General features: G+C 31.6%; 1 protein-coding gene across 5 annotated transcripts in view; it reads right to left on the minus strand.

Annotated features, from left to right (window-relative positions):
- The window catches only part of LOC108693170 (sterile alpha and TIR motif-containing protein 1), a 93118-nt gene that overhangs the window by 35224 nt on the left and 44275 nt on the right, over positions 1-13619 (minus strand). For 3 of the 5 annotated variants that reach the window (XM_018201974.1, XM_018201968.1, XM_018201969.1), the window contains exons 1-2: positions 3068-3117; positions 436-661 (exon numbers count right to left, since the gene is read on the minus strand). The exons of the other annotated variants lie outside the window; for them this stretch is intronic. In XM_018201974.1, the coding sequence (XP_018057463.1) occupies positions 436-528 (93 nt within the window). In that variant the 5' untranslated portion in view covers positions 529-661; positions 3068-3117. Of the gene's footprint in view, positions 1-435; positions 662-3067; positions 3118-13619 lie in introns of those variants that run through there. 5 annotated transcript variants of the gene reach the window in all.

The following is a 13619-nucleotide window of genomic DNA, read 5'->3' on the forward strand; positions in this document are numbered from 1 at the left end:
GATCTTCGAGAAACAAAAAATTTTACATTGTTCTGTATTTTATAAAAATTTTAAAAAATTCTGATATACTTGTCAAAGCTAGGCTTTAACCATTTCTATTTCATCATACAAATTCGGTTAAATTTTATTTATATTTATAGATTTAAATTTATTTATCAAAATTCACAATTAAAATATCGATGGTATCTTTAAAGTTTCCAATTGTTGGCAAAAAATTAATTCTAGTAATAGACAAACTCGTCAATAAAATGCTAGCAAGAGATAAAATAGATTTCTTATGAATTATCTCTCATTCTATAGCAGGTGTTTGGCAATGCTCAGTTCATTCTATGTATATGTCGTAGAACTTGTCAGCTTTCACTTGAAAAAATCTCGGCTGATGAATATATCGGATAATAAAAGTGCGAGATACAATAAGCTTGCTTGGCAACTTACGGATTTTAGAAAAGCACCTCTGCCTTTATACACGGCGCCATGTGATCTGCTTCCATGCTTGTGTAGCATGTTTAATCCTCTATCGACGCTCATTCATAAAATCATACACAACGAACACTCTCAGTTCTTTCTCTATGGAATATAACACCCGAGAAAGTTCACGTCACACTCTTCAATGTCCTCACGCAGATGCTCACGATTGTTGATGTTTATTCTCGTGTCAAATCTGAATAAGTTTACTTGTATAGGTACATTTATATTTATATATTTTATCATATTTAAATACCTAATCCACATTCAGACTTGTTTAATCGCGTTTGATTTTCTCTTTTAATTATTATTAAACTAAAAATTATGATAGAAGAAAATAAAGGAAAGCACACAAATTAAAATAAAAAAGAGTTGCAAAGTAAAATGAAATAATTCGAATAACTATACAATAATAAAGTAAACAAGAAATAAAGAAAAATAAGAAAAATTAGAAAAAGAAATTGAAATATAAATCTGTTACATAAATCTATCTCAAATGTAACATAAAATTGATATCAAATGTATATGTGTATGTATCTCCAGTCTGTCTTAATTTTTAATGGAATGTATAATTAATTGACACTTCATCTTGTCGCGTTCTATGAATATCGAATGGCACTGACGCAAAGAAATGATATCAGGCAAGTTTCCCACGGCACAAAATCAACATATAGAATGATCTTTGCACTATAATTTAAGAACGTGATAAGATGTCCTATAAGACGCGTTATCGATTTAGCTCGACTCGAATATTTGTAATTTCTCGGAATCTTTGTCGGACCAAAGCCAAAAATTGCGGGAATGCGTTCGATTGAACTTTTGAAGCGATATGACTTTATCGAAGCGCGAGAAAAGACCATCGATAAGAATGTTATTGTGAACTAGTTCCGTGTTTAAGTAATATGTGACTAATCTCTGAAGAATAACATTCTATAAATTCAAGGAAATCTATTTCTGTATAAGCTATAAAAAAACACAATGTAAAAAGAAACAAAATAGTCTGATAAGAAATTAATAATTTATATTGAAATGTTTTTTCAGAATTAAAAATTTTTGAATTGGAAATAACTCCATACACTTAGAGAAAAAACACTACATACTTTGTAGTTACTTTGTACCATACAAACTTTGTATAAAGGTGACGACTATACAAGTGTCATTTCATATGTAGAATTAATGCACATAAATGAGTAAACTGTTTTAGAGTTATTACAATTATACAATAATTTATTCAATGTATTTATGCCACTTATTTATATTTATGCCATTAATTCCGTGTATTGTGGAAAACTTGCACAGTTGTCACCTTTATAGTTACCATCACTTCTTTTTTGAGTATCATTATACAGTTCGATATTTAGGTTTTAGCGCAACAATAATTCGTCACGACAGCTGTTTAAATACATCGGCTTATTTACGCGAATAAAGAATTCCCGCAATGCGAGCAAACTGCAAACACGCGTACCAAACGTTTTCTCAAGTGCTTCGAAGAACTAATCTATAATTGCCATGAGCAAATTCCCGTGTAATAGTAGTACCAACGAATGTCGAGATGAAATTTATCAAATTATACTAAATAACGTAAAAATAATATGTTATTCTAAATTAATACGCACTTCTAAATTCTTTCGGAGAAAAATAAATAGAAAATTATGTTACAAAGTATATTATCAGCAAGAGCTTAAGAGCAATTATTAAATTCTTTATAATCGATTCTATTGATTGCTAAATTAAAGAGAATGCAAATGCAATGAAAATATGAGCAAAAAATAATATTCTTGATTTCATAGAAGCTAAAATTGATTTCATAGATTATAAAATAAATTATTATAAATTATTAATAATAATTTCTATAAATTATTTTCAACTAATTACATTATTTCATTTAATATTCATTGTTAAAAATAACAGGTAAACAATAGTATTATTATTAAGTATATCTTATTTTTCGCAATTTTGTGATTTTATTATAAATATATGTATTATCTGTAATATAAATATATGTATTATCTGTAATAAATATCGTAAAATTTCGACCACGTAATTTTAAAAGACTTATAGTACAAGGATCGAACAGACTCCAATCGAAGAGAATCGAAATGTTCGTTTTATTTCCGTGAGGAAGTCACGTAGCAGCCGGTGCTATAAACGACGACTCGCGTGCATGAGAATACTTGTAAACGCATTGAAAATACATTTTCCTCTCTGTCTCGCGAATTTCTGTTTGTTTTTTTCTTTTAGATCGACAACGATAAAATGCACATTTTCATGCGATTATCGCGACACGCGAGGTCACGTTTGTAAAGTCTATCGAAATAACTCTATCGTTTTTTAATTCTACCGTGATTACAGATACTGTTGACATTAAAATTAATTGTCGAGTCAATCTTGATAAATCATACTGTGTAACTGTCACTTTCCTGTACTTCCTTACAAACGAGTTTATATAATATTTAAACATTATTCACTTATACATTAATCAATTGTTACTATTTTAACATGTCTCTACTAGTATAATTCTCATTTATATTATTTCCTAAGCATTTAATTACTTCATTAAAAATAAGAGAAAAGATGATAAAATTCTGTTAGATGTCAACACCTCTAAAATCACGAGAGAGGTCTCCTGAAAGTAACGTTGTTCACTGCGCGAAACTCACGGATGTACTGCCGATTTGCCGTCGCGATCTCTTGATATCATATCATCGACTCGATGATTCACGCATTTACTGTCAACGGAGTCGACGCGTCTACTGACGACCTTACGATATAATGAGGAAGACATCGCCGCCGTATCGTTACGATGGTAAGGAATCAGCTGGCTGTACAAGGAAGAAGGAGAAGAAGAAGAGTAGGGATTGAAGTAGTCGCAAAGGAAAGGCAAGGTGTCACTCGAAGTAAGAATCGCATCGAACAACAAATTCGAACAAGAGACACCTTTTACATCTTTAATTGCTTACAGAAAAAATTATAGAGAAAATTGATAAGAACAGGGCTATGAAATTAAAAAGAAAAATTTGCATACAAGCTTGGTTTTTTAGGAGTTTGAGAAAATATTTATGTCAATATAAACATATATTTATAATGTCTTTAATAATTTTCTGTTATGTTAACATTATTATACTTATACATACAGGTAAAAAAAGAGAGAAAGAGAGAAAAAAGAGAATGTAAAGTTAATAATAAATTTTTCTTTTATTTATTTTGAATTATTTGGATGAGTAACTTCTTTTTTTCGTTAGCCAATGACGTAACTATTACTCTTGGATCACTGTTGCAATCAATTTATCAATTGTAAGATTTGCATTTTAGATAGACCATGAATTTGCTTGAACACGACGTTTAATGGAGGGGATCCTCGCAATAGCGGTGCATGTAATAAGCACTGCCTTCCGCGAATCATACGTGCGCAATGATTCATCATGCTTGTGACCGAGGAAGAGAATAGAATGACGACATTCTCGAGATAGGTATTCAGTGTGTAAATACGGGCAAATGTACAGCGATTTCGCTGAAGTCTTTCAAACACTTCTCAAACTCGATAAAGAGTCCGGAAGTGAGACTTATAATATTCATTTTCTAAAGAAAAGAAGTTTTTAAAAAAATTTTCTAATTAATGAAGTAATATTTTTTAACTCATTGTTAATCTTTTCCTATGTCATTATTTTTTCTAATGATTTATATTTTTTTTACAGTCTGTTTTTTTTACAATCTGATTTAAAAATATTAAAAATACAAATATAAGTTTCAGTGATTTCTACTCTTACTTGTTTTGTAGATCTGATATACATATTTTCATTAATTTTTTTTGTATCTCTTTCTTATACAAATTTTAAGTCATAGTTTATATCAAGACATAATTTGTATTGAGATTTTAAACGCGACTCTTGTACAATTCCTGATATGGCATCACTACACGGCACTTCGTTAATCATGCCTTCGTTGTTGTCGAATACCTGGAATCGCACGGACTAATTATCATTCGGTTATTCTTGCATATGTTTACGTCGTCGTCGACGTAATCGATATTCATCTTGAATCGATAGCGGCATGTAATCTCTCGCCATATAAAGCCATGTAAATAATTCTCGGCGCTGTTTCCTCTTAGCCGGAATTACGAGTTGGGTCCATTCATTCGACTGATGATGTAATTGCAATCGTACTACTACATGCCGCTGAATTGAACAGATAAAAGCAGGGTCGTCAGTGCAAGATGTATCATCGATGATGTAACTGTTGCCGTAATGTTAATTTTGCGTTTTATTGTCAATTCAAAAATCTTTCGCAACTTTTTGTGGAATTTTCTTGAATAACATTTTCTATTTGTTTAAAATTGTTTTGCATGGAAGATAACTTAAAAAAATTATGTACTCCCTTTTGCTTATAATTCTTAAGTTGGATAAAAAAATTAGCATTTAAAATATGTGATAAATACATCAATTTACATGTGTTAAATTTATCATACAGAATATTCATTTATCTTTAATTCAAATTAATTTCGCGCTATTAATTAGATATTAACGATGATAGTTAATTAAAAGATGAAAATATTGTTTTTTTGTAAAACTTGTGATACATTTTGCGTTTTATAATAAATAACAGTAGAAAAAATAAATTTTTATTTTTAAGATACGTTATTTTTTTATCATTTGTATAAATATTCATAGAAACTTGTATTAAGACTTGTATGCTATTCAATAACAATTGGCAATTCAGACAAGTTGGAGCCTTGAACTTGGGAACTCGAGGAAGACGAATAACAAATGTGATACGATCACCACGACTCGGTCTAGTGATTCACTTTTGCGAGTCAAGGATGCGACGATTCTTGTCAAAGCATGATCTCTGGGAAGTCATAAATTGCCGGTTACTCAACCGATGTTGTCTACTAAAAAGCAGTTTCCAATACTGATAAAATCGTAACGAAGATATACCTTAGCTTAAGCGAACGAAAGCAAAATTAGCTCTTTCAGAAATAGAATCGACTCATCTATGAAGTGGAATTCGAACATTCGTCACTTCCGGAAATATTGAGTACTCCGTTTTTGATCTCTCGTATTTATATCATCGATCAATAAATATCTATACGCCAATATCTTTGTGAAACTTGAAGATTGAAGACTAACTGTATGTATTTTTAAATTAAAAATGATTTTACAAAGTTACTTTATAATCATTTTCATTAATCATTTTCATTGTCGAATAAATAAAAAATAATTTATTTAAAAATTTTCGAAATTTAAATAATTTTATAATAATTTATTTAATTGTGATAATTTGAATGAAATATTAAATAAATTATTAAATTAATTATAAACATTTGAAAAATAAGTTAATTATTCCTTAAGAATTATTTTTCTGCATCAAGAATATTATTTATATCAAATGTTAATGTAACAATAAAAGAAATTAAATTTATTTTTTAAATTAGCCAGGACCAACTGTAGGCAAAACATCTCGACTATCTGAATTGATTTAATGATCTATATCTATGTATAGAATCAAATAGCAATTTAAATATCCGCGAGAGAAGAGCGAGTGGAAAATTAAAGAATCTAAAAAAGAGAAAAAGAGAGAGATAATCAGAGTGTAGCTTTTTAGCTTCGATTGGTTCGAATGTTTCGCATAGCGTTCAGTACATCGAACCTCTCCTCTCGCCGATCTAAAGTTCTTACAGGCAAGCAAGCAGGCCTGTTCTATTAGGATGCCGGACATAACTGTAGAGATTCAAGGATGTGGTTTTCCTTTTATCACCGCCGCGCATGGGGCGTTTACTGCCCCGAGAATTTTCATTCTCGGTCGGATAATTATCTCCGATGCATCGCACCGGTAGACATGTATGCTCTTATGGTCGTAAAAGTATATGCTTTCTCCCTGCTTTCGCAAATGAAAACCACAGCTGTGTTTCTGTTCTCCGCGTCCCGCTAATAATATATTATACACAACACAGGAATAAATGGCATGCGCAATAAGTGATTAACAAAGAGTATAAATAATCCATGTAGAAACAAATGAAAAATTAATATGAATAAAAATGGATGGATTTGAAGAAAAAAGAGTAACTGCGTAAAATCCGAACGATAAATTAGTTTCGAACACGCTCGGCAGGAACTCTTACAAAAACCTAATTCAACCAACGCACGTGTCTGTTGTGCAGACTTAAAACCACATCAACTTTCTAGCTGGTGCTCCTCTAGATGCGTTGCGTCTAAATCGAGATACACTTCAATTGACCAGTGCAACGCGTCTTGCAACTAAACTCAAATGCTGTGAACACCGCTTCGCGAAATAATATATCATTTGAGCAATGTAACCAAAATTTTTGGCAATGAAAATTTCGTTGCGATTTATATACATAATTAATAATATCATTAATTATATTTTGTATTAATGATGTTATAAATGTATTTATTATTATTTATATAAATAAATTATTTCGATATTTCTATATTTTATATACTTTATATTTTACCTTGCTTTCAAGGTATAGTTTTCGTATATTTTTAAGTACAATTTCATAAGTGATACCTAATCGAGTCGCGTACAATTGAGCAACGACATAATGATACAAAACGAGTCTCATAACCGGTCGCACGCGTAACTCTATCTCATCGCAAGGCTTGCGATGATTCACGACTCCTTATCAGAGGGTACTTACACACGTGGTTTTCTTTGCAGCGATAAGGCAGACGCGCGAGCATGAGAAAGCGAATAATATTTTCATTCGTGTCGCTATTTACGGCGAACGCGGCGGCTCTTCCGTGGAAAAAGATGATCATCTTCGCGCAAAGCTCGTTAGCGTGCAGAAATTGCGAGCGTATGCGAGACGCGGGCAAGAAAGATCTAGTGAGTCATTAGATTTTACATTTTTCGTTAATCACTTCGCCACTTCGAGCAACTTGATTACCCTAATTGCCGTTCTTGGCGATAACGCATTACGCATTAATCTCGAATATTTGCATTTGGAAGAATCATTTGTACTTAAATAGATATCTCATTAAATACCATATTAAATATCATATTTCAGAAAGCTTGGACATATCGCTTAGTGATTACCGACTTTTAAGTGATATTATTAATATTATCATTATCTTTATAAAGTAAGATTAGAAATAGCTATAAATCACTTTTATTTATATTAAATTTATTTATATTGAAATATTTTTAAGCCTTTTAATCATCACGATTTCACAAAGTATACGTTCTCTCTCTTTTTCCCCCTCACGATTCTTAAGAATTTTTTTCGTGAACGTAGGTCAACTATAAGAATTTCAACCTGCGCGCAGGTGATCACACGAGTTGTCAGATCGATGAGTCACAACGCGCGCACCTCCAGAATACCATCACATACTCAAGGAGGCAGTTGCAGAACGGGAGATGAATGATTCATCTCGATAGCCTCACTCTTTTTCTTTCTCTGTCTCTTTCTCTCTCTCTCTCTCTTTCTGTTATCTAGCTATCACGCGGAAAATTCATTGCAATCGCAGTTATGCAAATACATTGAAAATACGCATTATGTCATATAAACGTAGCAAAATCATCCGCTAATTATTCACTGACGAATCAATCGTAAAAATTATATTGTGTTAAATCGTGATATTCACGCGATCTGTTATATAAATATTGAAAATTCGTAGTTATTTTCTAAATGTGCAAATGAATAGCGTGAATCATTACAGCAAAGTAATGCCTATGCTAAAGAAACGACGAGCTAATTTCAAATTAATTGAGGCATTAAGAACATTCTTTCCAGCTATGTTTCCTTTCCAGCGTGTAATTTACATATAATTTCTTAATTCTTTGCTGATTAAATCTGAGAAACTTATATTGTATACTTATATTATACGTGTATAAGATTTATTCATTGATAGCAGAAAGCAGAAATAAATAAACGTATCCAAAAATCAGTATATTAGAATTTATAAAAATTCAAAATTTTTCCCTAAAATTTTTGTAAAGCGTACTAAAAGTTTTACACTATTGTCTTTTTACCTTCTTAAATGTTCTTTAAAAGAATAAATTTTAGTAAAAAATATATTGCAGAATCTTTAGAATATTTTTCAAAGATAAAGATCTCTGAAGTCAAAATGGAAATTATTTTGAAGCCCATCCTGTATATCCATATTAAATCGTTCGATTGAAGCGAACTTGAATGAACGAGTGGATGAATGAAAGACGTGAATCATTCGAACAGGAAGTTCAAGGTTGCTCGTTACGATACTGAAAGAGACGTATATATCGCATTGTGCGTTATCAAGAGCATGCAATGCGTGCGGTCATTCGACATCCTTCTGCCACAAACTTCAGAAAAAGGTCGATCACCTCATCACCAATTTTCGAAGAAAAAAGGAATTAGCAAGAATGTAGCTACATTCTCCTGATATCATTTCTGCGAAAATATTTTCAAAACATTGCTTTAAAAATATACTCTTCAAAAAATCTTAGAAATATTGTGAAAACAATCTGAAAATATTTGGGGATTACTCCAAGATATATGTTTCGCAGAAATATTTTTGGAAAATAAAAACCCACAATTATTTTTATATTTTTGATAATTATGTTAGTTGCTTGAAAATATGAAACTATCTGGAACATATTTTATATTCACATATCCAAAAAATATTTTTCATAGAGAAGAATCTAAAGCGATTCTCATTTTCGATAACTAATAATAATGATAAATTTATTTATGACTCTCGCTCTCTATGTATATAAATTCTGCAAAGAATTTAAATAAAATAAAAAAAAAAGGATTTTATCGATCACTTTATACTCACGTGAAGTTAGAAATAAAATTTGAAAGTAAAATTTAAAATAAAAGTGATAGCAGGATTCGTTTTTTATATCGTATGCAAGAAGGGGATCGCTTCGATGATCGGTTTCCAAAAGAGGCGTCGGGAAGGACGATGATATCAAAGAGGCAGAAATTCGGTCGTGATGACTCATATTCCGCTCGTGCGCGACATCGTGCATGGAAATGCGAACAAGATTACGGGCATCATGGGTTCCCATAGCTGGGGGCCAAGGCAACCTCGGCGACGAATGTCGGTGAGTCACGAAGGAATTCCAACAGTATGAGCACGGCTGGGCCCAACAAGCAGGAGAAAAAAAGAAAAAGAAAGAGAAGAGTGGTCCCCGGACTCCCCATCACGCCTATATCAGGTCAGTAGACTCAAACTGTTGCGTATCTATACTCGTGTGTTTTGGCGATGATGCGTACGTACGTGCGTGCGTGCGTGCAAGCATGCACGCTCGTATGCCTGATTGATTCTGCGAGACACTTACTGGTGGCTTGAGAATATTTACATCGTGTGATACATCTTACTTTAGTCTCTTTCGTAATATTTCGTAATTTTTTTTGTCATTTATTCTTTAGGATATGACTGGGAAATGACTGACGAGGAATTAACTGACGAGGAAATTGTTGGGACTGACCCTCACCGCTTGATGGATTTTATGATATGTTGTAAAGCACAAAAGAAATTTTAGACACAAATTTTTTTATATCTGCCTATCTCAAAATTAAAGAATCGGAACAAACTCTCGAAAATAATGAATTTCATTTTCGAAGAAACGTGAATACACGATTATGAAAATAAAAATAAAATTTTTATGTAAAACATTTTTTCGTATATTTTATAATCTCGAAGATATTTGTTGAAAAGAAAACAATCTATTAGTTTCGAGAGATTGTTTCGATCGTTAACTGTGAGCAGATAAAAAATATATATCTAATATTTTTTATATTCTATAACACATCCAAAACTCATTAAAATCGATAAAAGACAGTTCTGATGGTTCTTTTGTGAAATATTCTACGAGAGCGATTTTTTCAAGTTTCTCTTACAATGATGGATTATATTTTTTTTATTACATATGAATTCACGTTCGAAGTTATGTGCATAACAAGAGATATCAGAAGGTAATTATCGATCGAGAAGATGAGATGCAGAAAAAAATGCTCGAGAAATTCATGATGGACTCCTCCCGAAGGGGCGCGGATGCATGCGGAGTGCATCACCGTGACTCATCGCTCGCGGTTTCACGAGCGGTGAATGCAAAAGTCGAATGCCCATCTCGTCTTGCGTGTCGTTATATTGTGCGTACATGACAATACTGGGGATATTGCATTATTGCACTATTGCTGCACCGTTATAACGACACCATAGTGAATGGTAGCCCAGTGGCTCTCACATATTAAATACAGCGCATCTCACTAAATTACAAATAAATCGTATTAAAATCTACATTTATATGCACATAATCAGTACAACAAACTGATACCAAATGTCAACTGTATGTATTTTATGTTATAACTATAATTGTTATTAGTATTATATAAAATAAAAGTTATTTCAGATTCCGCAACAAAAAACTTAATTTATATATATATTTTTAAAAAAGTGTCATTTGCGTATTTTGATTATCTTGCTCGTGAAGAGTCTTTTTAAAAATTTATTCAAGTCGATAAGCCGACCCACATATGCATAGATCGGGTCAACGTTCGCAAAAAGATATTTGCTTGTACCCAGACGACAATATTCGCAACATTGAGGACAAAGGATCTCCGGAGAAAAAAAAATAGCGGAGATTCAGTCTGCCGGCGATTTACATGAAAATTAAACGGAGCACTCGAAACAGAGAAAAAACGATGGTGTTCCTTTAGTCACACGATCGTGCAACGAATTACAATATGAATAGGCGAGACGAGATACATTGGACCCCTTTTAATCATGAGTCCCGACATGTCTTACGCCCGCCGTGTCCTCTACCGATTAGGTATTATCGCGACGGCCAGAAATTAAATATTATAGATTATATCGGCGATAGAAAGCGATTATCGCAATCAATAATCATCGAACGATTTTATCATTTCTTTGGAACGATTTTATCATTTCTTTGAAATTGGCGTATAAAATATATATGTCTGAATAAGAAATATATTAAATGTATTTTAACATATAAAATGAAAATATATATAATATATGTAAAGAAATATATAAAATGTATTTTAATGCAAAAATAATGCTATTATTATTTTATTAAACAACGACAAAAAATCATATTTTAAAGTAATATAAGTTACAATTTTTTATTATAGTTACGAATTTGGTTACTGATTTTATCTGATTTTTAAAACAATAAATCTGTTAAGGAAATTGAAAATTTCATATTCGCTATCTCTTATAATATTCTATTCGAAATCAATACGAAGTATAAAGAAAAAAGAAAAGAGAAATGTACACTGATTAATATTTAAAAGATAATTATAATTACATTTCAGCGAAGCTCGTTGGGCTTGTTCTTTTAATTGCGAATAACAAATGCGGCGAAATAAAAGCTGTATCATTATTTACCAAATGTCTCGTATATTTATTGGAAAGAAGAAACAGAGAGGAAAAAAGGCAGAGAAACGCTAAGAAAGAAAGACGAAGACGAGGAAAATGCGTAGGCATCGCTAATCAGGAATGGCGCCACCCGAGGCGGATTATCAACCTGCGAGTCTGCGAGGTGCGTCAATAAAAATGTGCATGGGAGACGGTGCAGGAAGAGGAAAGCGAGCAAGAGAAAACGAGCAAGAAACGAGATCTTGTAAACTCGACTCAATGCAAATGATCGCGATCGCGATCGCGTCCGCCTACATTAGAGATTCGCTGCCGTATTTACGGCGCATATGCAACGAAACACTTGGAAGAAATGTGATTCGCAGTTTTGCGGAGTATGCCTAATTTTTGTTTACAGAGAAAGATAAGATTCGAGAGTTCACGGAAGTAAGAAAATCAAGCCTACCATCTTCAAAGTAAGAAAATTATCATTTCTCTAAATTAAAAAAAATATATAATTTCCACTCCTATAAAAGAGAAATTACAATTTTTATTTCTCAGAATAAAAATAGAAATTTAATAGACCAGAAGATTAAAAAAAATCAATTTTTCAATAATATATTATAAACAAACATCATTACTTCAAAGAGCGGATTTTCTTAAATTGTTATTGTCAAATAGTTATATAATATTGAAGAAGGACATACGTAAATAAAAATGTTGTAAATTACTGTCTTTGTAAACGATCGTAAATTTCAATTTAATTTCTTTTAGCAATGAATCTTGTGTTTTTATCTAAATGTCAGTACGTGATTAAATAAAAGAAAACATAGCTCCTCTGGAAGGCCGAATAAATATTACAATAGAAGAAAAAGTATACGAAACGGGTCATATGAACGTATTAGAATGCAAATCCTTGTAACTAGTAGCTTGTAAGATCGTTACAAAGTGCGAGATAGCACACCGCTAAATGATTCTTCCGCAAGGACGCAAGTCAATTATCTTTTTTTATTTTATTAATTTACATCTTTTACTGTCATTCTACGTTTACAACACCGGTGCAGATATAATAAATGATACAAAAAATTCCTTCGAAATAGCGTCCATGAATTTTTTGTATCTGTCAATTAAAATAATTAAAGACATAATGAAATAGGTGTATACATGCAATAAAATCTAAATTTAGAAAAGAAAAAAAACGTAATATAAAATACTAAAATAAAAATATAATATTTCACTGATAGTGCAAATTATATTTCTTCAACAAATATTAGTTTTTAATTTGCAATGTAATATTATTATTAAATGTACATAGATAATATTATTCCATTGTCAAATATTTTTTATAAACTCCAAATACACTATTATGAATTGTTTCACATATTGACTGCTAAAAATAAACTACATAAATCTTTCGCCTTAAAAAAATCCTGTGAGGTATTGCAACTGGAGAAAAAATATGAAATGCGATGAAATCCTATCGCGTTCTAAAATCATATCATATATAGGTTTTCAAAAGTGTCAATATTATATCAATATTCAGAAATAAATACGCAAAGACGACGCCGGGGAAGGCAATATACCTGAATTTCTTCAACAATTCTACTTTGAAGTCTTACGATAAATCGACCGCTTTCCGTTATATACATGCAATTGTCGTAAAGTTAAATGATCTAAACAACAGCTGCAACCGCAAACGATTTAACGGAATGTTTTAATACGGATTTCTCATTCTTAGAAAAAGGATTTCGTAATCGTGCCAGTAAAACATATGCTGTGCAAACACTTTTAAAAAGGAATTATTATAATTAAAAGTCTCTTCGATAATAT

Source organism: Atta colombica, unplaced genomic scaffold (assembly GCF_001594045.1).
Source record: "Atta colombica isolate Treedump-2 unplaced genomic scaffold, Acol1.0 scaffold88, whole genome shotgun sequence".
Classification (NCBI taxonomy): domain Eukaryota; kingdom Metazoa; phylum Arthropoda; class Insecta; order Hymenoptera; family Formicidae; genus Atta; species Atta colombica.